Source organism: Grampus griseus (assembly GCF_964374135.1).
Source record: "Grampus griseus genome assembly, chromosome: 8".
Classification (NCBI taxonomy): Eukaryota; Metazoa; Chordata; class Mammalia; order Artiodactyla; family Delphinidae; genus Grampus; species Grampus griseus.
Window position 1 is genome coordinate 72,435,793 of NC_139002.1, and position 26,134 is coordinate 72,461,926.

At 53.5% G+C, this 26,134-nt stretch overlaps 1 protein-coding gene across 1 annotated transcript in view; it reads left to right on the forward strand.

Moving 5' to 3' along the window:
* Positions 1–26,134, forward strand: part of OTOG (otogelin) — a gene marked incomplete at both ends in the record, with an annotated part of 85,477 nt that overhangs the window by 45,922 nt on the left and 13,421 nt on the right. The window contains 14 exons of the mRNA XM_082660099.1: positions 1,369–1,485; positions 2,178–2,334; positions 5,371–5,397; positions 7,886–8,053; positions 12,289–12,561; positions 14,527–14,644; positions 15,430–15,509; positions 15,958–17,762; positions 18,588–18,756; positions 19,040–19,185; positions 19,744–19,833; positions 21,360–21,543; positions 23,889–24,109; positions 24,319–24,457. Of these exons, the coding sequence (XP_082516225.1) occupies positions 1,369–1,485; positions 2,178–2,334; positions 5,371–5,397; positions 7,886–8,053; positions 12,289–12,561; positions 14,527–14,644; positions 15,430–15,509; positions 15,958–17,762; positions 18,588–18,756; positions 19,040–19,185; positions 19,744–19,833; positions 21,360–21,543; positions 23,889–24,109; positions 24,319–24,457 (3,694 nt within the window). The remainder of the gene's footprint in view (positions 1–1,368; positions 1,486–2,177; positions 2,335–5,370; positions 5,398–7,885; positions 8,054–12,288; positions 12,562–14,526; positions 14,645–15,429; positions 15,510–15,957; positions 17,763–18,587; positions 18,757–19,039; positions 19,186–19,743; positions 19,834–21,359; positions 21,544–23,888; positions 24,110–24,318; positions 24,458–26,134) is intronic.

Sequence of the window (26,134 nt, forward strand, 5' to 3'; positions counted from 1 at the left end):
GGGAGATGTCTGAGGCTGCCAAGCTGTGAGTGATGGGGGGAAACATCATTGAGCTGACAGCAGGAGATCTGGGTTCTTGTCTTATTCTTTTACTTAAAAAGTTATTTTATTTTGTTTTTCTTTTGTTTGTTTTATTATTTGGGGTTCTTGTGTTAGATCATCCAGTGACTTGCTGGGTGACCTTGAGTAAGTCCCATCTTCTCTGTGGTCCTCTGTGAAGTGAAGGGGCTGGGAGAGGGATAATGGATAGATTTCACTTCATGTGACAAATCTGATCAGTCAGATGAGGCTGCCTGGGCAGCTATGTTGAGAAATACCAACACTTGTGTCAGGCTCAGCTGGAAGAACTGTGAGTGATTAGTTATGTCTGCCATGGGTGCTGCATTAGAGAGTGGTGATATGAGTGTTAGATATTTGCCTTTCCTGGACCGAGTGATCTTAGGTTCCTAGTTCTCTGTTGGGGAGTAGGTGGAGATAAGCCTATGTAGACTGGTGTCAGGGGAGCAGTTAGTCATGGCCTGGAGCTAAATGTAATCCTGAGGTGGGGCAAGTCTGTTCTCACAGCCTCAGAAAAGTATGCTCTAACCCATTCCATTTTAGAGAAGCTGAGTGGGTGACTCACCTTTATTGCTTCCCTCCTCTCACCCTTCACTGTCATTTCTCTCTCAATAATCCGCTTAGGCATACCCTGGGGGGCTCTAGTGACAATGTAGGCCGGGGGAGGAGGTTCAGCAGACATCAGGGAAATCTGTATTTGTTTTCTATGGCTGTGTAACACCATAACTGCAGACTTAGCAGTATCCAACCACATACATGTATTATCTCACAGTTTCTGTGGGTCAGGAGTCAGGGCACAGCTTGATTCGGTTCTCTGCATACAGTATCACAGGCTGCAGCCAAGGTGTCAGCCAGGGCTGGGCTCTCATCTGAAGGTTCGACTGGAGAGGGATCTGTTTCGCTGACCACTCATGTGGTGTTGACAGCCATTCCTTGTAGTCACAGAACTGAGAGCTTTAGTTTTTTTGTGAGCTGTTGGCCCAGGGCGACCCTCAGCTCCTAGAGGCCACCCACCATTCCTGCCACGTGCCATTCACAGCCAGCAAGGGAAAGACTCCAGCCAGATGGGCTCTGCACTCTTATGTAACATGACAATGCAGTCACTGGCACATAACCACATCCATGTGTCACCTTTGCTGTCTTTTGTTGAGTTGTCAGTTTGGTCCCTCCCACATTCAAGGGCAGGGGATTATACAAGGATGTGAACACAGGAGGCCGGGATCAAGGGAGCCACTCTAAGAGTCTCCACCACATCAGGCAACAGGCATTTGAGGGGTAGGGAGATCAACAGCGCTGCCTTTGCCCCCTCAGTGCCCAGACACCCTCGATCCCCGAGACACATGTGTCCTGAATCCTCTCCGAGAACCCTTTGCCAAAAAGGAGTGCAGCATCCTGCTCAGCGAGGTGTTTGAGACCTGCCACCCTGTGGTGAGTGGACTCCAGGCTTGGCTACTCCTGGGCCCCCTTCCCACCTCCCTGGAATCCCTTCTGCTCTCAGACCCTCCATGCCTTGGAGAGACACCTCAGGTCTAGAGGAAAGATTCACCTCTGCCATTCCCTTGCCTCTGGTCTGCTCGGATGAGTCTGCCCTGTTTCCCTGGGACAGACACAGTCAAACAGCTTCTGTGCCCTTTTCAAGCCTATCTCAATCTGGCTCTTCCTCCCAATCAGGAAGTTCTTCTGACTGGTGAACACAGACCCCTCATGCTGTGGCATCAGCCCGCAGTGGAGACAGAGGAGAGCTGGTGCTCAGCTCTGCATGGCCCCCTCCAGGGCCTCGAAGGCTGCTGTCAGATGGGCTTTGGCTGTCTCTGGCCCTGGCTGGGGGTTCACGCCCCACGTCTGTTTCTCAGCCACACCCTAAGCCCTTGGATCCAATAGCCTAGGCCCGAGGAAGGAGAAAGCTTAGTTCTCAAAAGCAGGGTCTACCTGGGTCACGGAGTTAACGTTTCCCTCTCAGCTGCCTGCCTTTCTGTCCTCACCCCACATGGGCAGCTCGCCCCATCCTGTGGTCCCTTCACGTTCATGCTGCTCCCTGAGGCTGAGTGGCATCAGCCCAGAAGCTGAAGGACTGACATTCAGGGTCTGTCCTCTGACATCTGACTTCTGACCTCCTCTAGGTCGATGTCACTTGGTTTTACTCAAACTGCCTGACAGACACATGTGGGTGCAGCCAGGGCGGTGACTGTGAGTGCTTCTGTGCCAGCGTGTCTGCCTATGCCCACCAGTGCTGCCAGCATGGGGTGGCCGTCGATTGGAGGACCCCGCACCTTTGCCGTGAGTGTCCAGACCAGTCATCTGAGGGGGAGAGTGGGCCCCTTCTGTGGGCAGGCCTGTGGGGTCCCATCACTCTGGCTTGTGCTCATCGTTCATTGAATTCTTATAACTACCCTGTGAAGTAGGACTGTTTATTCTTGTTTTACAGTTGGAGAAATGGGCTAGAAAGAGAGAGATTAAGTAACATGCTCAGGGTCACACAGGTTGGTGGAGGAGCCAGGGCTCATCTCCACTGCAGGTGGTCTGGCTGCAAACCCATGCTCTTAACCACTTTACCAGAGGAGTCAGGAGCCCTGGGTTCCAGACCCAGAGCTGCCATTTGCAAGCTGTGTGACCTCAAACAAGTCCCCCAACCTCTCTGGGGCTCCATTTTCTCATCTGAAAAATAGGAATAGATGTGTCCCACCAGGTTTATTGTGAGGGTCAAACGAGATAGTGAATGTGAAAGCCCTTTGTCAGGAGAGACTCATGGGGTCCATCAGAGGCACCACAAGATAGCAGTTTTTCTGGAGCACTGGTGGTCTGCAAATGCTTTTGGTTGTACACTCCTATCAAGTGAAAACATTTTGAGCACACACAACATGTGTATATATATATATATATATATATGTATATATATATATACACACACACACACATACACATAGATGCATGTACGTATATATGTACTATTAGTAGTGTAAATGTATGTCACAAAACAGATACAAAAATAAATATTAAAAAGATGAAATAACATGCATAGAAATTTAAATGATTAATTAATTGATTATTATTTGTTTCTGCATACCAAACATCTTCCTGGTGCAAGACGCCTCACTTTGTGGTGCAGTGGTTATTATACAGGTGCTGGGGCCACACTGTCTGGGTTCAGACTCCAGTTCCACCAAGCAGGGTGACCTGGGGCATGTTCCTTAGACTCTGACTAGTAATTGAGGGTTAAGAGAACTGTACCTTCCTTGCAGGGAGCTGTGAGATAGATTTACATGAGAAAATGCAGGTAAAGCACTTGGCACAGTGCTTGTGCCAGAGCCGAGGTTGCTGTCATTTTTCGTGGGGACGTGGGTGCTGGCACGAGAGCTCCAGGCAGGATGACCTCAGGAAGAAGATGGAGCAGAATCTGCCTTTGGCTTCCTTTTTCTTTGCCCATTTTACCGTGAGCCTCTTCTGCCACAGAAGCCTTGGGTCCTCATGCAGTCTGCTTCTCCTTCTACTTCTCTGATAAAAATCCTTCAGGAAGGAGAAGGGAACACACGTTTACTGAGAATCTACTGTGTGCCAGGCCCTGTGCCTTCTGTGCATTAACTCACTTAATATTCAGGCCTAGGGTGAAGCAAGTGAGGCCAGTTCCTGGAGCACAAGATTTAAGGGGGTACCAAAAAAGGCAATTTTTTTTTTTTTTTTTTTTTTTTTTTTTGCGGTACGTGGGCCTCTCACTGTTGTGGCCTCTCCCATTGTGGAGCACAGGCTTCGGACGCGCAGGCTCAGCGGCCATGGCTCACGGGCCCAGCCGCTCCACGGCACATGGGATCCTCCCGGACTGGGGCACGAACCTGTGTCCCCTGCATCGGCAGGCGGACTCTCAACCACTGTGCCACCAGGGAAGCCCCAAGGCAATATTTTAAGGCAATATTAAAAAAAAAAAATCAAAACTAATGCAGAAACATCTCTGATGAACAAAATATCACAATTTTAAGTAATGACAGCCTCAATATTATTGATTTTTCCTTTTGCCTCAGGCTCCAGTATGGCTCAGCAAGGTGCTGTCACTGATCTTGTCTATTTTAAAATTTTGATATTTTGTCCATCATGGATATTTTGCATTAATTTTGCAATTAAAAAGTTGTATTAAAATATTACATATCCTGATTACTGAGATTTTTGAGGTCCCCCTAAATTTTGCACCTGAGGTGAGCACTTGCCTTACCCCAGTCCAGGCCTCACAAGTCTGTGGGGCAGATGGTAGTGGTAGTCCCCATCCTACAGAGGAGGGCACTAAATTTCAGAGAGGTTGAGAAACTTGTCTCAGTATGCACAGCTGATGAGTGAGAGAGATGGGATTTCAGTCCAGGTCTGCGGGTCTCTAGAGAGCTGGCTTTTGACGACTTCTCTGGGCGACCTCCCATTAACCTGGTACACACTTGAAACCAGATACTTGGAGATCTTTTAATTTTCGAGTTCAACCTTCTGAGTCCACAAGTGAGGAAAAGCACATACTTACCCATAGCCACGTGGTGGGTCAGTCTACTGATTCCTGGTGCTGTTTCCAGAGGGCAATGACAAATGCAAAGGAATAGTGTTCATCATGGGGCTTTGGGGTGTGGGGTGGAGTTGGTGGCTGTCTTCAGACCATGCCTGTGAGTGAGGGAGACCCCTCCTCAGCCTTTGTCCCAGATCTGCTCGGTCAACTGGCTTCTCATGGTCTTGCTCCTGGCTTCAGGTGCCCCCTGCAAAATCCCCAGCTTATCCCAGCGGACTCAGGAATCCGTGGCCTACGTGCCAGGGGAACAAGCTGTGGTGCTGTGCTGCGCCACTAGGGGGCGTATGGAGCACATAGTTGGAGGAGCTTATCAAAACCTGATGGAGATGGCACCCAGGGGCCTGAAAAAGGCTTGGATTCTGGAGGCCCTGGGTCCCTTCCTACTCAAAGCTGTTGAAAGACCGACTTCTATCTTGTGCTTCCATTCCTCCAGGACCTTCCACAACATTTCCGATTGGAGCTTCAATTCCTTGGTTCAATTCTTGCCCTTTGAGGTCACACAAAACATACTCTTCTGTCCCAGCATTCATTCATCCATTTGGTACATGCCAAATGCCTACTCTGGGCCAGGCTTTGAGCTTTGTGTTAGGGGCACAGAGAGGGAGCCATTGTATTTCCTGCACCTTAAGATATCTGGATCTAATGACCATGTCTGAATCTTGGCGTTTGGGAGACAGGCCAGGTCCAGCCCTTGGGGAAGGAGAGAGAGCTGGGATGGGGCTTTGGCCCTGCGCATCTGTTCCAGGCTTCTCAAGAAGTCTCTGTTCTCTCTCTTTCAGCATATGACTGTGACTTCTTTAACAAAGGTAAGCTCATCCTCCCCAGGTGGAGCCTTGAAAGCTGGGGCACTGCCATCCCTGCCCTGGGGCCACAACAGTAGCAGCCATCCTGAGGCCCTGCTGGCCCTGGAGGAGCAGTCATGCAGACAGAGCCCTGACAGTGCAGGGCCCAGGGATGCCCCGGAACTCTGCCTCCAGCAGCTCCTGCAGCCTCTGTCCAGAGCCCAGGCCAGGCTAGCTTCCCGGGGATGTGCTCATGCGGGGCAGCTTCACCAGGAAGTGAAAACCCCATTTGCACCAACGTGCTGCCCCATAGCTTTCATAATCTAGCTCATCAGGCCCACAGGACATTGTCTTGGGTTTCCTGAAGTTTTGAGTTGGCAAAGGCAAATGCAAACTGCTCTTCCTTTGCTGGGGCGAAACTTACAGTCTGGCACAGCCTGTCAGATTCATCTTTAAGTTTAGCCAGTGTTGCAGAGCACCAGATTATGCTCCAACTTCTGCATTAACCAGGTCATGACTAAAGACCCCAGGGAGGTTAATGACCAGTGTTAGAATCCATGAGTCAATTTAATCACTGGGGTTGGGTGGGATTGGAGGGCTGCCCAGGAGTAGTTTTCAGCGCTGATCTTTGTGCGGTGGGGCCAGGTTGGCAGAATTAGATACTCATCAAGTCCCTGGTGCCATTCACCTTTGACTTCTGAGGTCCCCTCTGCCCCCACTTCCAGGCACCATCCTGCCAGGAGCAGGCCTGTACAGGTAAAGGCCCAAGGCTCCGTCCTCACATAACTGCATTATCAGATTTGGTTTGAGAAACGTCCTCTGGCGAGAGTATAGTGGGTGAAATAGTGGGGGGACTGACTAGAGAGACAAGGATGCCAGTTAGGGGATCTGTGAGATGAGGGCTGGACCAGGGTACAACATGATCATTCACAGTGCCTGCAGTCCCACCAACATGCTAGCCTCAAGGGGCTCCTGATGGCCCAAACCTTTAACCCCTGACGGCAGGAATCTGCAACGGGAGGATTGCAGTCCCTGCACAGGCGGGGTCTGTCTGACACCAGGCAAGACATTTCAGCAAGACAGCTCTGAGCAGAGTTTTCTCCCTTCTGTGGCATTTTGGGTGGCAGTAACTGGCAAAGGACAAGCTGTTTCTAGCATCCTGCACCCGCCCACCCACCCTCCCACCCATTCTTACTCTGCTCTTCTACCAACATTTTCTTTGGTCCAGGCCTTTGCCGGGCGCTGGGGATTCACCAGTTAATGAGACCTGTCCCAGTGGTGCTCTGGAGCCGGCCCACCCTGGCTTTCTAGAACCCACTGTGTGTTCTTCTCTCCACATTCAGTCGGTAGTTTGAAGTTGACCACTGGTGGGAGTATTTATTCACGGAAATCAGCAAACATTACCAAATGGGGTTTTGTTTGCTTGTTCATTTTGTGATAGCTGACTGTTAAGCCAGCACAGCACTGCCTTTGTCCTGTCTGGTAGGGAAGACAGACGTGGACCCCCGATCGAGACCCTCCTCATAAGAGCTGTGATCGGCATGAGCCGTGCTCCAAGACCGCTGGAGCACAGGGGAGGGAGGACGCTTGCGTGCGGTGGGAGAGGGTGCTGGGAGAGCTTCACCACGAAGGTGACATTTGAGCTGGGCCCCAGAGATTGAGGAGGCGTTGGCCTCGGGCACAGAACGGGGTGTGGGGGGGGGACTGCGCTGAGTGGGTGGGACAGCGCGAGTGAGACAGGAGGTAGGACACAGCACAGTTCTTACAAGGAAGAGCGAGAGAAATTCAGTGTGGCAGTGGCCGGGGTTGGGGCGTGAAGGGCCCCTGAATCAAGCTGGGCTCTTGGAGTCTATCCTGAGAACAAAGGGGGAGCCACTGAGGAGTCGCCGAAGGGAGTGTGGCTAGGAGGGTGACTGGAGGGCGGGCCACACCAGAGGCTGAGAGGTCAGTTATGAGGCTGTTGCAGTGGTCTAGGAAACCCATGCCCCTGTCCAGCTTACTGACAACCGACCACCGCAGGAACCCAAGAGACACAGAGGTGACACATGTTTGAAATAACTAGATAAACACGAATGCTGAGCCCAAGGCTTCCTGGCCTTTACCCTTCAGACCTCAGGTGGGGAGAGACCAGGTCTGGCATCTTCTCCCAGAGGCGACTCTGAATAGCGCAGCAGCTGGAATGGTAGAGTCTGAGGCAGGGGGAAAGGCCCATGGAGAGACGTTTGGGGGGGCCCAGATGCCCCCCAGGGGTGGCCTTGTTTCCAGGCTTCCTGTGAAGTGATCTAGGTGCTGTGCAGAGGGTCAGTTCCCATCAGGGGCTGGCAGCCTTAGGCTCCCGTCCCTTCCTTTTCATGGGAATCAAGGTCCCCGGGGCCGGGGGTGAGGGACGTGACCAAGAGGAACTCTTTAGCATCCTCTCTCCTCCCGCTTCTGGCAGGGCTGGGCAGGTAGTGACGGGGGGCGGGCACAGTCCCAGGGCGGCAGGGCTTATGACCGGGCCCCCTCTCTCCAGCACTAGGTAAGGGCCCCTACCAGCTGGCCAGCTTGGCAGCCAGAGGTGCCCTGGTGGCCATGAAGGTGGCAGGCAGTGCCATAGTCCTAGTGAGAGCAGAGGATGTGGCGCCGGGGGACATTGTGGACTTCCTGCTGACGGCTGCCCTCTACAAGGCCAAGGCCCACGGTAAGGCCCACCCTCTGGCCCCACTCCAGCACTTGGTGGAGGGAAGCAGGTGCTGGAGGAGGGGAGGATGCTACGACCCTAAGCCAGCTATAGTAGCTGGAGAAATGTGGGACTCCAACAGGTACCCCTTTCCCAGTTGAGACAGGGTTCTGGGTCAGCCTCTTAGCCTCTTTCAAGAAACACCTTCTGTCTTCTTCTTGAAAAAAACAGAGAGGCCAAGGTCCAGATGTCCCTTTGGACCTTGCTTCACACAGCAGCTGTATTCCAGAAAAGCTAGGTGGCAATAACGATGACTTCCCATCCCTCCCCCTAAATTTCCTTCTTATTCTCCCTCTTCCTACCCCCCTCCCCACTTCTCCTCTCTATTTTTAAGACTAGATAGACTGTAAATACCAGAGGGGAGCTGGCTGATATATTAACTCCAGTGGGACCTTCTCCTGTGAATGGAGGAGTGGGCTCTTGATTTGCTCAGGTTATGGTCCTGAGTCCTGATCTGGTGGGTTACACAGACTGAGGCACACCTGGAACCAGCCAGCCTCCTGGGTCTGACTGCCAGCAGACCTAAAGGGCTTAGCTGTAGTGGGCACCATCTTCTCTTCAGAGTTCAGTAGTGCCTGAGGGGTGGCAGGACCTTGCCCGGTGGGGAGTGACCGCCGGTGATGTTTGTGTTGGGCGCTGGGCCAGCCAAGGCCTCAGTTCACCAGTGCTAGGAAGCCTCCTCTTCTGTGGCCATTTGTGTGTGTCCCAGTGTGTGGTCACTGTGATCACTGATCAGGGTTTCTCCCCGCAAATCCTGTTGGTCCCATCTAGTCAGTATCTCCCTAATCACAGGGATGGTCCGTGAAGCCAATCCCAGCATCGACCGGAATCTTGAACCAACACACATCTCAGTTCATTCCAGCCTAAGAATTTAAGTTCTCAGATTCTCAGGTCTGTGGTTTATCTAGTTACGAGGATCGTCCTGTCTTTCTCTCTCTTCCTCCCCTCCTCCTCCCCTTCTTCTCTCCTTGCCCCCCTCCCTTTCATTGAGCCCTGTTCCCATGCCAGGCACCAAGCTGGGCACGGGGGAATCAGTGGCATCAGAGACACGACCCCTGCCCACCAGAAGTCCGCAGTCCCATCCAGGGGACAGACACGTCAAAGGCAGTTACAGTGCCTGTGGGAAGGAGGAGCCCCTAACTCAGTCCTGGGGAGTCAGCAGAGGCTTCTTAGAATAAGCGTTGTCCCTTGAAGGGTTGAAAGGAGCCAGGAAGGGACTTGTAAGCCAAGCTCAGGAAGTGGATCTTTATCCTGAGGGCAGTGGGGAGCCAGGGAAGGGCTTTAAGGAGGGGAGGGATACCCCAGGCACAGCTAAGGGGATGTCCATGGTGGGGTGAGCCGGGGGTACAGTAGGGGGTGCCAGGAGGAATCACGTCACTGCACGAGGTAACCTGGGAGTGAGGAGCCAGGGACTAGGCCACAGGAGGGCCAGGAGCATCCCCACTGCCCCAAAAGGGAACACTTCCTCCCTAGACATTCCTGACCCCCAGATCTGTGTGGTCCTGCTTGAAGAAGGAAGGGTGTCTTATAACCTTCCAGATGTAATGGACCATCTGCTTAGTGGGAATTTTCTGTTCTCCATTCAGTATTTTAGCCCAGTAAGTAAGGTCTAGTCTAGAGGGGGTGTTGATTTTCCAGTGGTTTTATGGCATGTTAAGCAAACCCTAGAGAAGCCTGGGCCTGGAGAATGTCACTGTGGATGGGATGCCCAGAGGCTGTGAAGGCCAGCCTCCATCTCAGACCTGGGTCTCCTGGGCAGCTGGGGGCAGGGCCCAGTGAGGACCCAGGCTCCCACTCCCACCCCATCCTGTGTTCCTTCCCTGTGCTGTGCCCAGAGTACTGGACAGCAGAAGAGAACATACCTTCCAGGTAAGATTTGGGGTGGCTACGTGGGGGAGGTGTCCCTTGAATTTGGCCTTGAAGGATGCGTAAGATTGTGATGGGAAGAAATGGAGAGCAGAAGATGTCACAGAGAGGAAGTTTCAGCAGTCATTTAGGCCTGAGCCTCTCACTCTCATGGTCTTGATGTCCTGGTCTTGATGTCCTATAGGATGTACTAAAGGGACACAAGCCACAACCTGGTACATCTCCCTGGAGTATCAATTTGACTCAAAGATTTTTGGAGGAGGTTACTGATTTATTATTAATAATATCTCACTCTTCTGTAGCACCTGCTGTGTGCTAGGCACTGTTCTAAGTGCTTCATAAATAATAAGTCATTTAACCCTCACAACAATCTTAGGAGGTAGGTGCTATTATTTTCCCAATTTACAGATGTGAGAGGTTAGATAACTTACCCAAGGGGACATCACTAGCAAGTGACAGCAACCAGGCTGTCACTTTTGGCAGGCTCCTCCCAAACAGAGATATTAAAAGAGAAATAAAATTTAGAAAATGGAAGGTGAAAAATCATTTGATTATTTAAGGTAAAACACAAGACTTTGTACAGTCAGTCCTCTGTATCCACGGTTCCACATCTACGAATTCAGCCAGTCGCGGGTGGAATTTCAAATGGAAACCTACGAATGCGGTTGGATGACTGTACTGGGCCATTTCATGTAAAGGACTTGAGCATCCTTGGATTTTGGTACCAGGGCGGGTGTACCGAGGAACAGCTGTACCTCTAGGTCTGGCATTCAGCCTCTCCCCCATTAGGAGGACTTCAGGACAAATGGTTGAGAACCTTGATTTAGGCCAACTCCAGTCTTCACAAACAAGAAAGGCGAGACCCAGAGAGGGGAAGTGAGTTGCCTGAGGTCACCCAGCGAGGGACTCAGCACTCTACCCGCCTGGGCTGCCCCATGCCCACTCCTGGATCCCATCCCTGGGGCTGACTGCACAGTGGTTAAGAGCCTGGGCTCCAATCCTGCCTCCTTTTTCCACCGTCAGTGTGACGCTAGGCCTCACCGCCCTCATCTGTAAAATGGGGATGATAATGTCATCACCTTCTAACGTGTTATAGAATTTGCTTGTTCATTATGTTTACTCCCCACCCACCACTCGCTACTTGAATGTCAGCTCCGTGAGGACAGGGGTTTTGTCGTTTTGTCCCCTATTGTGTCCCTAGTGCCTGGAACAGTGCCTGGCCCCTGGTGGGGGCCTCAGTAGTGTTAGCTGCTGAATGAATGAATTCGCCACCTCACAGGGCTCTCTTGGAATTTACTACAAGCAGCGGGTAGAGAGCTTGCTCATCACTGTGCCCGGCACAGAGTTAAGTCCTGATCGATAGCAGTTGTTGTTGACATGAAGAATTAATTCTTCCCCCAGTTACCTCATTTCTTCTCACAGCTGCCCAGGGAGGTCTAACAGGAACTCTGTGCAGTATCTCCTGGGGCCACGAGGTGGAGGGGTGATGGGGGGAGGGGGAGACACACCAGGCCCTGTGCTGGGCCTTTCACACACCGTTTGTCCCTCACAGCCTGGAGGCGTGAATTCACTTGCCCACAGCACAGCCAGCCATGGCGGGCCGGGACTCCAGACACCTGCTTGTGCATTTGGGCCCTGATCCTGCAGGGCCCTGTGGTGGGGGGCAGGGGAGATCCACCCAGCAGTGTGGAGACAGGAGAGAGGACAGCGGAGCCCAGCTCTTAGGCCTCTGGGCAGGCCCCTTCCCACCTCTGGGGCAGTCTCCCTGCCGTGGGTTGGGCTCAGCCTCAGGTCCCCCAGCTCTGACCCTCTGGGATTCTGTGAGGAGTGGGACCAAGAAAACTGACAAATCAGCAAACCCCAGCTTGTCTAGTACGTCCCATAGAACAGAACTCCACCAGGACAGCCGTTTCTGTCTGTCCTACTCACTGCTGTATCCCTAGCATCTAGACTAGCACATGGTACATGGAGGGGCCTCAGAGATGTTTGCAGGAGGGAGGGAAGGTGGAGAGAGGGAAAGAAGGAGGAAGAAAGGAAGGAGGGAATGGAAGGAAGGAGAGAGGGAGGGAGGGAGGAGGGGATAGTTCAGCCACCTCCCCAAGGCTCTGCAGTTGGGGCTTTAACCCCCAACCTTCCCTCCCTCGGGTAGAGGTGGTATGTGCCGAGGGGCAGCCAGCAGGCAGAGGTGGGTGGGCTGAGGGGAGGCGGGCAGGCTGGGAGGAGCAGGACCCAGTCCTGAGTCGCTGAGACTGCAGACGGTGCCTGGGTGTCTGCCCCCTCCCCGCATCCAGACCTCTCTCTGCTGACCTCACCCTCATGGCTCTTTGCAGACCCAGATGTGATATCCTTGGAGGCAGCGGACAGACCCAACTTCTTCCTCCACGTCATGGCCAACGGGTCTCTGGAGCTGGCCAAGTGGCAGGCCAGCGATGCCTTCCACCACCATGCCTCTTTCTCGCTGCACTCGTGGCGTGCGGGCCTGGTGGCCCTCGAGTCCCTGGCGGAGCCTGGGGCCTTCCTTTACGTGTTGGGCCCAGTGCTGGCCCTCCGGCTGTACGAGCACACGGAGGCCTTCCGCCGGGGCACGCTGTTCCGCCTTCTGGGTAGGTGTCCACCCTGCATCGCCCTCAGCTCCTCCGCCCCTGACTCAGCTTCCCTCCCACCTCATCCTTCCAGTTGCCTCCAAGAGACGAGATCCTCACTCTCCTGACACAGGGAAGCCACATGGGTGCCACCCCTGAGATGGGAGGGGGCCCGGCCTCCTTGTTGGTGGCCTAGGGAGCCTTGGGCATTGTGACTTGGGGCCCAGCCAGCTTCCTGGGTCCTGCCTACTCCCACAGGCCATTTACAAGGTCTAAAAATAGGGCGGCCTTTGTGGAAGCGAGAAGAGTGATCATTGTGGCCGCAGCTTGACAGCCCGCAGGCTCAGGTTTCTTGCTGATCGGGGCGCATGCCTGCCCTGTGAGCTCAAAGACCTGCCCCCTGGGGCACAGCCTGAGGAGGCCACAGCCCCCCTGGCTCCCACGAGAGGCCCAAGAACCTGGGCGGTGATGGGGCAGCTTCGTGCCCTTTCCAGCTGAGACCAGTGGGTTCCAGGGCTTTGCCATCTCCCTGCCAGGTGGGTGAGCCCCAAAAGTAGTCCTCTGCCTAAACCCTGGAGACAGTGATCACAGTTTCCTTACTGCTCCAGGCTGGCCTCTCTGTCCTGCACGTGCACATGTATGTTTGTGCCTGTGAGGGCACCCGTGCTGTATGAATGGATCCATTTACAGGTACACATGTGTAAATATGTCCCCAGTCAGCCTTTCATTTACCATCCCCCACCGCTCCCAGCCCAGGGCTGGGCCAGCTCACTCTCACATTCAGTGGTCACCTATCAAGTCTACCAGTGAACCCCACCCAGGACAGATTCATCACTGGCTATGATGGCAGGACTTGTGTCCCTTGCTGGAAGACACCCAGGCTCTGAAGGCAGACAGTCCTGATCCCGGTCCTTGGCACTTGGAGGAGCCCCAGCCCCCCTCTCCTTGACCCTGTTTCTTCATCTGTGCAACGGGGATATTTGCCTCAGAAGGTTGTTGTGAGGATTGACTGTATCTCCCGGGCTTTGCTCTGGGCCTGGCTCATAGCAGGTGCTCCCCAGATGTAAGTTCCTAGTTCTGGTCTCAAGGATCTTATAAAAGCAGGCTTCTTCACAGTCCGCAGCAGTTTGGGGACTGGGGATGGGGCTTCGTTAGGATGGGGCTGCCCGGGTGGGATTGTTCCCTCCAGCCTGCTGGGGAGCTTGCCCACACCTCCCAGCTCAGGCCATGGTTTCAGAGACTGATCACTCGTGCCAACATGGTCTGGGGTCTTGTCTGCCTCGAAGCCCCCCACGGGCTCCAGACTTACCTTGAGGATCCTTCACTTGTCAAGGCACTGGCCACAAGGCCTTTTTTGAGGAAATCTCCTTTGGGAAAGTTTAATATTCCCGGCATCTTCTGTGCTCAGTTTCCTCTTCTGTAAAATGGGGATAATAATAGTGCTACTTCATAGAATTATTGTGAGGATTAATGAGTAAATACTTGTGAAATGTTGAGTGTAGTGCTTGGTGTTAAGAGTTGGCTGCTGTTGTTATTATTATTGTTAGCTACCAACAAGGGGGCAAGCCTGGCCACTAAGGTCCCAGAAGGTCAGGGTGACAAGGCAGCCTTATGGAAAGATCAGGGGTCCCAGCCTCTTCTTTGGCCGCCTCTGAAAGCCCAACTCCAACTGCCCATTCCATAGTCCCACCCCACCCCCGGTCCTCAGCCCCTCCACCAAGTTCCCAGAGTCCCGACCCAAAGATCCCCCAGCCACCGACCTCAACTCTCAGGAATATGGTTTCCCCTCAGGTTGGATTTGATCTGATTTGATTTTGTTTTGTTTCATTTCATCTCATTTCAGTCTTCACTTTTCTTGCACGAGTCCATTTATCTCTTCCACGGAGCAGGGTGGGCATGGGCTGAGGTGGGATGACCTCTGTGCTCTGGCACCTGATCAGGAGCTGGGGCTCAGTCTCACTGTCTCGGGTTGGGGCACCTTTCCAGATGCCAAGCGCTCGGGGGCTCCCTACCCCACCTGTGAGTGGCACTACGATGCCTGTGCCAGCCCCTGCTTCCAAACCTGCCAGGACCCACGGGCAGCCAGCTGCCAGGATGTGCCCAGGTGAGGTGGCATGGATTCAAGGTGTGTACCTCAGTGTATTTGAGCATACACCTGAGTGAATGGGTTTATATGCAGTCTGTGGGTTTAGGCATGAGCACATACTGTGGTGTGTGTGTATTCCCATGTACTTGTGTAGGTGTGTTTTGTGTACTGGGTATGGGGATGTGTGTGAACCAGAGTGAACCTGCCTGATGTGGGCATATGTGAATGTCAATTTGTGCACACGTGTGTATAGTTGAGCCTTGTGGGTGTACAAAGGGTAGCTGTGGGTGCACAGCTGTACACAGCTGTGTGTATGTGCACGCGTATGAGCTGCATGTATGGGTGTTGGTGCAGCTGGGCGTGTGTGCACGCGTATGAGCTGCATGTATCTGGGTGTTGGTGCAGCTGGGTGTGTGCAGAAGGTACACTGATGTTTTGGCGGACCGTGTGGACGTACATGTATCCACGTAAATGGCTTTGAGTCCTGCAGGTGTGGAGGAGGAACGTGAGAATGCGCCTAAATGGAGACACGTGTGCATGTTGTGAGTGTGGGCACAAGTGCGCACATAACCAGACTTTGTTCGTGTTTTCCTCTCGGTCTGAGGGCAGGAGTGTGCAGCATGTGTGTTTGGGTATGTGTGCTCCTGTACATGCTGTCTCCACGGAGGTTCGAGTGTGTACATGAGATGCACACACACACACGTGTGTCATGAGAAAGGATGAGGTCTGTGCTCCGTGCAGGTGAAAGGCGGTGGCCCTCCTGGTGCTCCAGACCGCTGACTGGCCCCCTGCTCTGTCCTCAGGGTGGAAGGCTGTGTGCCTGTGTGCCCCACCCCCAGGGTCCTGGATCAAGTCACACAGAGATGCGTCTACTTGGAGGACTGTGAGTGGCCTGGACTTCTCATCCCTCCTTGGACCTGTAAACCCCCCGGGTCCCTGGTGAAACAGGGTCAGCACAGGGGCCTCTGGAAGGAGAGCACTCTAGAGCAGGCAGGGACCTCATCTGGTCCATTCCCCCCAGTTCACAGAAAAAATGAGGCCCATGTGGGGAAGGGACTGGCTTGGTCACGTGTTGAGAATGCGGCCAGACTTAGACCTGAGGTCTCTGGGCTCTGGGCTCAGGGTTTGAGGTGTGGGACAGGGTCCAGACCTGCTGACTTCTCTGGGCCATCTAACACCACGTGACAGAGTCCCTGACCAGCTGTCAGAAGCTGCCTACCCCCCTCACCAAGGGTGCCAGCCCAGGAGCCCCACATCACAGCCCTGCCCAGTGATGACCCCTGCGGCAGCAGTCGCCCCACTGGCTGAGCCTCTTCTCTGGTCTGCCCCAGGTGTGGAGCCTATGGTTTTGGTTCCCACGGAGGCCTTTGACAACGAGACCCTGCCTCCCGGTCAAGAGCTGCCCACCCCCAGTGATGAGGAGCTGCAGTTTCCACAGGAAGCTCCCGGGGCCCCATCCCACAGGCCAGCACCCACACCAGCTATCCCGCTCACCACGGCCCTGAACCCACCCGTGGCAGCCACTGAGGGGCCAGCTCTGTCTCCAGGCCCCACCCAGACCACTCAGAAGCAGCCACCGGGGGTCACTGCATCCAACGTCCCTGAGCACCCCACAGAGGCCCCAGCCAGCACGGGAGTGACCGCCAGCCACCTGGCCACCCCTCGTGTCCCAGAGCCCTCATCCCTTCCCCTTTCACAGCAGATGCCCACATCAGGCATGGGGGCGGGTGCCATGGAGACGACCAGGGTGACTGTGATCTTTGCGGGAAGCGTCAACATCACAGTCTCCTCCCTGTCACCCCCTGCCCCTCGCTTCCCTCTCGTGACCAAAGCCGTGACGGTCCTAGGCCTTGGCTCCTTGCCTGTTAAGACGACACCCCTCCAGCCCTCCCCGAGCCTGGAGTTGCCCGCAAGTCCCTCCTCCAGGCCTGTGGCTTCCCCTGCAGTGACCTCCAGGCCTCCCACTTCCTCAGGATCCCACGAGGCTTTGCCGACACCATCAATAACGGAGGTCGTGACGGGGACAGGGATCCCCCGTCCCGTACAGTCCCAGAGCATTTCCAGTCCCAGCAGCCCCCCAGCTGAGTCTAGAACAGCCGCAGAACAGATTCCTGCCAGTCCCCTGGTGACTGAGATGGTGGAGACAGCGCCATCCACAGAGAAGGTCCAACCTGGGCCCAGCCAGGCCACGGGCCCACCAGCATCCCCACTGCCAAGCCCATTCCCCACGGCCCCGCCCCACCCCGCTTTGGATGCCACCGCAGCCGCCAGGCCTCCCGCTCTGCCCTCGGGGCCTGCAACTGCCGCCAGCCTGTCCACAGTCGCTCGTGGGCTGGGGGCCACACCCTTCGCATCTCTGGAGTCAACTCGGCAGCCCCAGCTCCTCTCTGGTCTGCCTCCCGACACCAGCCTGCCCCTGGCCAAGGTGGGCACGTCCGCCCCAGTGGCCACGCCCGGCCCCAGCGTCTCTGCCATCCCCCCTCCACTGCAGCAACAGGCCGCATCTCCCGCCGTGGCCATGACTCTGCCTGCTTGGACACTCAGCCCCGCATTGCCTCTCACCCAGGCTGTCCTGGCCCAGGTGCACCCGCCCAGTCATGTGGTCCCTCAGGCACCAGGCACAGCTCCAGACCTGCTTCTGGGGGCCACGCTGCCAGCCTCTGGGGTCGTGGCTGTGGCTCTGGCTGGCGGGGCGGCCTCCACAGTATCTGCTGGCCCACGGAAGAGCACCACGGAGAAGATGGCCATCCTGTCCGAGCAAGTGTCTCAGCCCACCTGGGTATATGGCTCTGCCCAGGGGGGCCCCACAGAGCTCACGCCTGCTGTGGCCCACACTGCTGCTACCTTGGTGACGGAGGCTGAGGGCCCCTGGGCTGGCACAGTACCACTGGTGCCCACGTCCTACCCGCTGAGCAGAGTCTCAGCCAGGACGGCCTCCCGAGAGAGCTCGCTGGTTCTGCTCCCCCAGCTGGCTGAGGTGCATGGCACCTCGGCAGGACCTCAGCCCCAAGCAGAGCCGGAGGGAGAGGCCACCACCGAGCAGTCTGGGCGCTCGGCTCCAGCCCAGAGCATCTCGGCAGGTCCGGCCGTGTCCTTGGCCACCACCACTGAAGCCAGGACACCTGAAATCTGTGTCGTGAGTGACTTGTCTGGGTTCTGCCCCTGTATGTGAACCCTCCATGCCTTCCCTCCTCCTGTGCCCCGGGGCTTGGACACCATCGTGCTCTCACATCCCCAAGGTCGGCGGCGGCGTCTCCTTAGCCAGCTTCCAGGCTGCCAAATGGCCGTTTAGTCACCATCCTGACCCCTGCCCCAAGCTCCTGGAGCCTGCAAATTCTCCAAGCTCCTCTGGGCCTCTGATGCCATAGCAGATCCCTCCATGCCCCACCTGGGACCCAGGGGCCCATTGGACGGCTTGGTGTGACAGCATGGTGTGCTGTTGTGTGCATTGCATGTATGTGTGTACCCATATGGGACTGTGTGTGAACTCGTTTGTGTTTACGTGTATGGGACTCCATGTGAATGCCTATCTGTCTGTGTGTGTGTTCTTGTGCATGTGATGTGTGGTGTCGCAAGGTGGTATATGTCTGTGCGTTTGTAAGAAAAGAGATAAACTGTGTGTGCATGCGTGTGCTTGGGTTTCTACGAGTCTGAGCTAGCGGACCTGCTATGTACCTAGAACTCTCTGCAGGGCCAGGTGGATGTGCAGACTCTCTGGGACTCAGTCCCCTGACCCCAGTCTCGCTTTTAGCCCAGCCCTAGGCCCCCAGTGGTGTGTTGGGTGGGTGGAGGGAGGATGAAGGCACCATTCCCTTGTCGTTGTACCTCAGGGTCCCCTACCTGCCAGAACCTATGGGGTAAGGATCTGTGCCCTCACGGCTTGGGGGTAGGTGGGGCAGGGGAATGAGTGACCGTGGTCCCAAGGGGATCGCTCAGGCTGTTCCTCCACCCTGTGCCCCAGCCAATCGCCGAGGAGGACTGCGTCCGCCACATCTGCCTGGAGGGTCAACTGATCCGAGTGAACCAGTCCCAGCACTGTCCCCAGGGCACTGCGCCTCCTAGCTGTGGGGTCCTGGGCCTCGCAGTGAGGGTGGGCGGTGACCGCTGCTGCCCCTTCTGGGAGTGTGCCTGTGAGTCGTGGGGTCCGCGGGCGCCTCCCATGTCTTTCTCGTACCCTGAACCCGGCACAATCTCTGCCCCTCTCCTGTGTGCTTTCCAGCCTCAGGGTAACCCTGACATGAACCCCCTGTGGGACCTCTGACCTGGCAGATTTCCTACCCTTGTGACCTCTGATCTCTGTGTGACCGTCCAGCCCCCCAAGCCCTCTGGATCACCCAGGAGAAGGCCTCATGTTCCTGGGTGGCCTTGGCCCCAGGGGCATCTGTTTATTCTTCTCGTCCCTGCCCTCCCCAGGCCGGTGCTCAATCTTCCCTGATCTGAGCTTTGTCACCTTCGACGGGAGCTATGTAGCCCTGTTCAAGGAGGCCATCTACATCCTCAGCCAGAGCCCCGATGAAATGGTCACTGTTCACGTCCTCGACTGCAAAAGTGCCAACCTGGTGACTGTCCCCGGCTTCCCTTCCTGCTGGGGCCTTGGGACCTGACTAGGTTTGGAGGGGAGATTGAGCAGTGAGTTGAGTTTTGAGGGTTATCAGAGGTGAGGACAGATGAAGAGGCCCCTGCAGCAGCTCTGTCTGTCTCAGTCATGGGGCTCTTCTGGAACCAGCGCCTGGGGAAAGAGTGAGTGGAGCGCCACCTCCTGGCCCTTCCTGGGGCCTGCACCGTTCCCAGCTGCCTAGGCCCCTGTGAGAGGCACTGAAATGCAGAGGAGCTGGGGTGCCACCCCTAGGATATGGCCTGTGGTCAAGGGTGCTGGCTGCAGGGAACCGCCTACTAGGATGCTCCCATGAGCCAGGTGAAAGGAGGCAGCTTTCTGGGGGGCTTGCAGGAGGTCAGGTGGAAGCAGAATGTTCCGTGGGACTCTGTGCACCATCTGCACAACCCCAGTGGGTGCCCCTAGCATATTGAGGCAAGGTTGGGTTGGGGGGGAAGAGTTGCTCCCCAGGAGGAGGCGGCAGCAGGGCTCCAGGTAGATGAGGGCTGGGTTCTCTCTGCAGGGGCACCTGAACTGGCCGCCATTCTGCCTGGTGATGCTGAATGTGACTCACCTGACCCATCAGGTCACCATTGACCGCTTCAACCGGAAGGTGAGTGCATCAAAGAGCAAGCCCCCAGGGAAGGGCAGCAGTCAGGCGAGGGGCGGGGCATCGGGGGAGGAGGGGCTTTGAGGCTTATTCACAACTGGGAGTAAGGGAAGGGAGGGATCCTCTAAAAGAAAAATAATGCAAAATGAGGTATATTTGGAGGTGATTTTAATTAGAATATTTGTGGCCACTCTTAATGTCAGGGGAGGAAGTGTACCAGGAGGAATATTGCGACCGAAAAGAAGTTAAATGGCAAGAGACAGTAGCCTTAAATGATTGTGGTTAAAATACCTCACTTCTGCAATTTTTACAAAAATATAAGGCCATGTGAACACACTAAGCTGCATCGGCTTCACATCAGGCCCACCTCTGTCAAGGAGGCTGGTGCCCAGCCACAGCCCACCCTCTGTGGGGTACCCACCCCGAAGGCTCTGCCTCAGCTCTTCCCAGGGGGAGGGTGAGTAGGGCTGACTCATCTCTTCCTCAGGTCCCAAAGTGTCGGCGCTCCCCACCTATTCCTGAGCTCAGACCTGCAGCCCTGTTACTAGAATCTGCTCTTGAACATTGAACACAAGGGCCACACCTTATGAGACTCCCAGGAACAAGGCTTAGGGCAGTGGCTTTTCCATGAGATGGAGGCTTAAGCATAAAACTCCCTGGGTTTCATCCCAGGTGCTCCAGCATTGTGGAGCCCATGGCCCTGTCTGTACAGCTCAGAAGGCTAGATTGAGAGAGCCAGGGACTTGCCCAAGGTCAAAGTTTTCCGACTACTGGGCTAGGGCTTCCTCTATTCAACACAGTAGTTTATGCACTGGATAATTTGCAAAGTGATTAATAAAACAGTGATTCTTGGATGGGAGGGTAGAAAGTCATTATAAATATTTAAAAATCCTAATATTTTCATCTCCCATTTCCACATAGTAAAACTAATAATACATACAAATTTAACCTTGTCTGTAAGTAGCAGGGGTTGTAGCTTTGAGTTTAAAGTGTTGCATATTTAACAAACATTGCTTGAGCCCCCAATTCATGTCAGGCCCAAAGGCAGGTGCCGGGGCTTCAAAGGTGAGTGAGACACAGTTTCTGCCCTTAAGAGACTCACAGCCCATGGAGGGCCTTGATGAGGGAACAAATCTGTCTTAAAGGACAGCACAGAGCTGGGGAGACCCCAGAGAAAGGGGTACCCAACCCAGCGGCTGGGGATTTAGGGTCAGTCTCCCAGAAGAAATGATCTGAGCAGAATCAGAAAAAAAGAGAGTGATTAGAAGGGCTCAGGATTCTTTGGGCACGTAGATGTCGCCTGCCTCCAGCTGTTGCATTTCTTGTTTCATTGTTTTGTGCTCATAACATGTTTTTAGAACTTTTCCATGCCACCTTGGACTGTGTCTTGGGTGCGTGTGCCTGAAACAGAGCCTGCCATGTAGCAGATGCTTAATAACTGCTAGTTGCATAATGGATGGATGGAGGGAGGGAGGGACGGATGGACAGGCAGACAAGCTGTGCTCACATTGAACACCCTCCCCCACAAGGTGTTTGTGGACTTGCAGCCTGTGTGGCCCCCTGTGAGCAGGTATGGGTTCACAATTGAGGACACAGGCCACATGTATGTGATCCGGACACCATCACACATCCAGATCCAGTGGCTCCACAGCTCAGGACTCATGATCCTGGAGGCCAGCAAAGCCAGCAAACCCCAGGGCCGTGGACTCTGCGGTGAGGTGGGACCCAGCTGGGGGGGAGGGGGATGCTTCCTGGATCCACCTCTGCCCCCAGACACAGGTTCCCCTGGAACAGGGAAAGCTGGGACAGAGTGCTGGGCCAGAGGTGGGACCAGCAGAGCTGCCAGGGCAGAGACCTAATGTCTTGTGTTCTAGGGCTGAAGCTGCCAGCAGGGAGATGGCGCAGGGCTCTGGCTTTGGCCAATTGTCACTTCAGCCGAGATTGTCAGCTTCCCTGATCGCTTCCTAACACCAGATAATCTTCCCTGTCTGCATATGCCTGGGCACTTCACAAAACACTTCTACACTCTGATCTCACTTATTCCAGGTCATCCACACAATAGCCCTGAGGGATGGCCATCGAACTAAAGAAGAAAGGAGGCTCAGAGAGGTTAAGTGGCTTGCCTAAGATCACACAGCAGAGCTGCCACAACACAGAACTAGTGCTCTTCAGACCGCAGCATGGTTGCAGAGAGCATGCCTTAAGGGCCTGGATGTATTTTGATAAGAACAAGGGGTACAGGAGGAGTCTAAGTGTGGACTGCTGCTCCTTGCAGGTGCAGAAGGATGTGGGCCCCCATAAGGTGCTCCATGACAAACTGTTGTGATTATGATGGTGGATGACATAGGAATACTTACACACACATACTTGCATGCCCTCCATCCGTAAATCTGCACCCATTTTATTCATTCACACTCATGCCTCTGTGTTCAAAATGCCTTCTACACATGAGCTAACACGTGTGAGCCTGCTCCCTGCTCATTCTTTCATTTGTGCAACACATAAACACATATTTACTATGTACCAGTCACTAGGGACAGAACAATAGGCAAAAAAGACAAAATGTGTCTTATGAAGCTTCCATTCCTACTGGCACAAACATCTCTCCTTACACACACACACACACACAACCACCACCATCCCCACCTCCTCTGCTATCCCTTTCTCACCATTTTTTCCTTCTATTTGTGCCTGATGCAGAGTGCTGTGGTCAGCCTCTGGTGGCCAGCTCCTCCCTAGGATGCCTTTGTGACACCCTTCAGTGACTCAATGCCAAGACCAAAAATCTGACCATTGGAACTGTTGATAAAAATCTGAGGATTTTGTAGTAACTCATGCTTTATATTCACGAAATTGATGCCTGGAGGTGTCAGAGCAGAAGTCAGCGAACTTACTTCTATTTTATCCAGACTAACATTGGTATCTTGGGCACCTGCTAGGCAACTTGGGGGAATATTGAGAGAGTGAGACTATAAGGGAAAATGAATCTTTGCACTCAGAGAGCAAACCAGACCTGCAAACTGAACCTGTTACACAGAATTGGGACAGTCATGGACGGTGCATCTGAGGGGCCCGTGAAGGAAGGACTTCTGAGAAAGTGTTTCAGACAGAAGGAGCAGCATAAGCAAAGTCAAGGGCAGGGAAGTGTGTGTTTGGAGCCTAGAGTGTGAGAGATGAAGCTGGAGGTTAAGGTCATGTTAGAAGCTGTGACAGATAAACTTCAGCCCTGCCCCCGTCTCAGTGCCTTAACACAATAGAAGTTTATTCCTTGCACACGTTAAGTTCCCAAATGGAGATTCCTTCCATCCTGTGGCTCTGCCATTTTCAACACAAGCTTCCAACTGCCCAGAAGGGGAAAGAGCTGGGCAGGTTTTACGGATCCAACCTGGAAGTGGTGCCCATCACCTTCACTCACGTTCCATTGGTGGGGACTTACCACATGGTCTCACCAACCACAGGAGAGCCTGGGAGAAATAGGCTAGTGGACCGCCTAGGAAACAGGTGTTATAATTAGCTAGCAATCTCTGCTAAAGCAGATTTTTTGGAGTAACTTTTAATTTTGATATAACATTAAACTTAAAAGTTGCAAAAATAGTATAAGGAACTCCTGTGTACTTTTGACCCAGATTTACCAAGTGTTCACGGTTTGCCTGTTTGCTTCTCTTTCTCTCTCTCTCCATGTATATATATATGTATATATTATATATATACATATGCATGTATATATGCATTTATATACGTATATATGCCTTTTTATATGTTCACTTTTCTATGCATATGCCTTTTACATAAATGCATTTTTTCTGAACCATTTGAAAGTATGTTTGAGACATTGTGTTCCTTTGTCCTTAGATACTTTGGTGTGTATTTCCTAAACAAAGACAGTTTCTTACACAGTGCATTTCTTAGCTTCTCTGTACCTTATTTCTCTCATCTATAAAATGGGGATAACAGTGATACCAGTCTCAAAGAATTATTGTGAGGAATATTCAGTGTGACAGCTGGGGACCTGGGAGTGGTGATTATTATGGCCACTGGGGTAATTCTGCCCCTTTCAGGTATCTGTGATGGGGACGCAGCCAATGACCTCACCCTGGAGGATGGCTCTGTGATGGGTGAGGCCGAGGACCCTGCTCCCTTTCTGGACAGCTGGCAGGTGCCCAGCTCCCTGACCTCGGTGGGCCAGACCCGCTTCCGCCCAGACAGCTGTGCCACGGCCGACTGCTCTCCCTGCCTTCGCATGGTGTCCAACCACACATTCAGCGTCTGCCACAGCTTTGTAGGTGTCACCTGGGTCCAGCATGGGGGGACCTCCTGGGCTGAGAATGGCAGCATCTACCTGCAGGGGGCAAGCTCCCTAGAGGTGTTGATCTTGGGACAGATTGGGAGCCTGCCAAAGTCCGTGTTGTCCCTGGGCCGGGCTGGGAGGAGCTGAGCCCTGAGATATGGGGGATGTGGGTAGGCAGCACCATCTGATGCACGGCCCAGGTCACCCCGGAGTCATTCTGTGAGCTGTGGATCCGGGACACCAAGTACTTGCAGCAGCCCTGCGTGGCACTGACCGTGTACGTGGCCATGTGCCACAAGTTCCATGTGTGCATCAAGTGGCGACGCTCCGACTACTGCCGTGAGTTGCAGGGGTGGAGAGGGGGAGGGGAAGGAGAGGGGAGGGGGAGGGGAGGAGGGGGAGGGGGAGGAGAGGGGAAGGGGGGTGTCTCCTCCATGGCTGCTGTAACTGTCACCCCTCACCCCTGTTAGATTGGGAGAAGGGCTCACAGACCTGAGTCCAGGTCTAGGCTTTCCCAGATTTAATTAGTCATTCACTCACTAATGGATATTAATTAATAAATTTATAAATATTTTCTAAATAAATCTATAAACATACTAACAAATTAAAAATTTTAACTTTTATTATACTTTATATAAATACATCAAATACATGTTTTATGTTGATTATTTAGTTTCTTTGAGTCTCCTCTGTAAAATGGGGGCGGTCATAGCACTTTTTTGAGGGTCGTTTTGAAGATGACATGAGATAATGTGTACAGAGTGCCGCACAGAGGCCCATCACACATTACTATCCAGTAAATATTAGTTCCTTTCTCTTAACTTTTAGTTATGTTTCTCTTTTCGTCTCTCCTCTCCTCTGTTGAGGATGGACGTGAGAGTCATTCCTCCCCACCCCCATTAGGTTTGCACTAGTCGGGTAGGCAGGGGTGGACCAGCCTAGAGTATTTTGATTTATAAATGTGAACACATCCAGAAAGGCTGGAAACAGCTCAAAGGAAGGCCACACCTATAATAAGACAGATAGAAGATGAAAAGACAAAATCATCTGGAGTACTGTTTTTCAAACTGTAAATCCCAACTCAGTGGGTATGAAATCAGCATACCCACTGATCTGGGTGTCAGCATCAGCATTTTTAAAATGCAATAGAATAAAAAACACTCGTATGTTCTGCACCTAGAATGATTAAGTGTTGTCTTGTGAAAAGGTTTTTTGTTTCAATATATCAGTGATTCTCAATCCCAGCTACCCTTTGAAATCACCCAGGGAACTTCAAAAAGTACTCATGCTTGGACCCCACAATCAGAAATGCTAATTCAGTTGGTCCGAGGTGGGATCCCAGCCATGATGTTGCAAAAGCTCTCAGTGATTCTTTTATAGTGGCTTGAGGAGCACTGTTTACATGCACGTGTATATTGGACCACAACGTGAGATCTAGTTTTTACAATCAAGAAAGTTTGGAGGGCTTCCCTGGTGGTGCAGTGGTTGAGAGTCCACCTGCTAATGCAGGGGACACGGGTTCGTGCCCCGGTCCAGGAAGATCCCACATGCCGCGGAGCGGCTAGGCCCATGAGCCATGGCCACTGAGCCTGCGCGTCCGGAGCCTGTGCTCCGCAGTGGGAGAGGCCACACCAGTGAGAGGCCCGCGTACCGCAAAAAAAAAAAAAAAAAAAAAAAAGTTTGGAAACACTGATCTATAGCAAGGGGTTGGCAAATGTTTTCTGTAAAGGACCAGATAGTAAATATTTGAGGCTTTTGGGACCATATGGTCTCTGTCACAATTACTCAGCTCTGCTCTTGTAGTACAAAAGCAGCCAGATACAAGAGGTAAATGAATGGGTGTGGCTGTGTTTCAATAAAACTTTATTTGCAGAAACAGGCAGCAGGCTGGATTTGGGCTGTGGGCTGTGCTTTGCTGGGTCCTGATCTAGAGGAAGGAGGCAATGACACTAAAACCCTTTGCACTCTCTGCTGAGGCACAGATGATGCTCTGAACCCCCTCCTCACTCTGCCTGG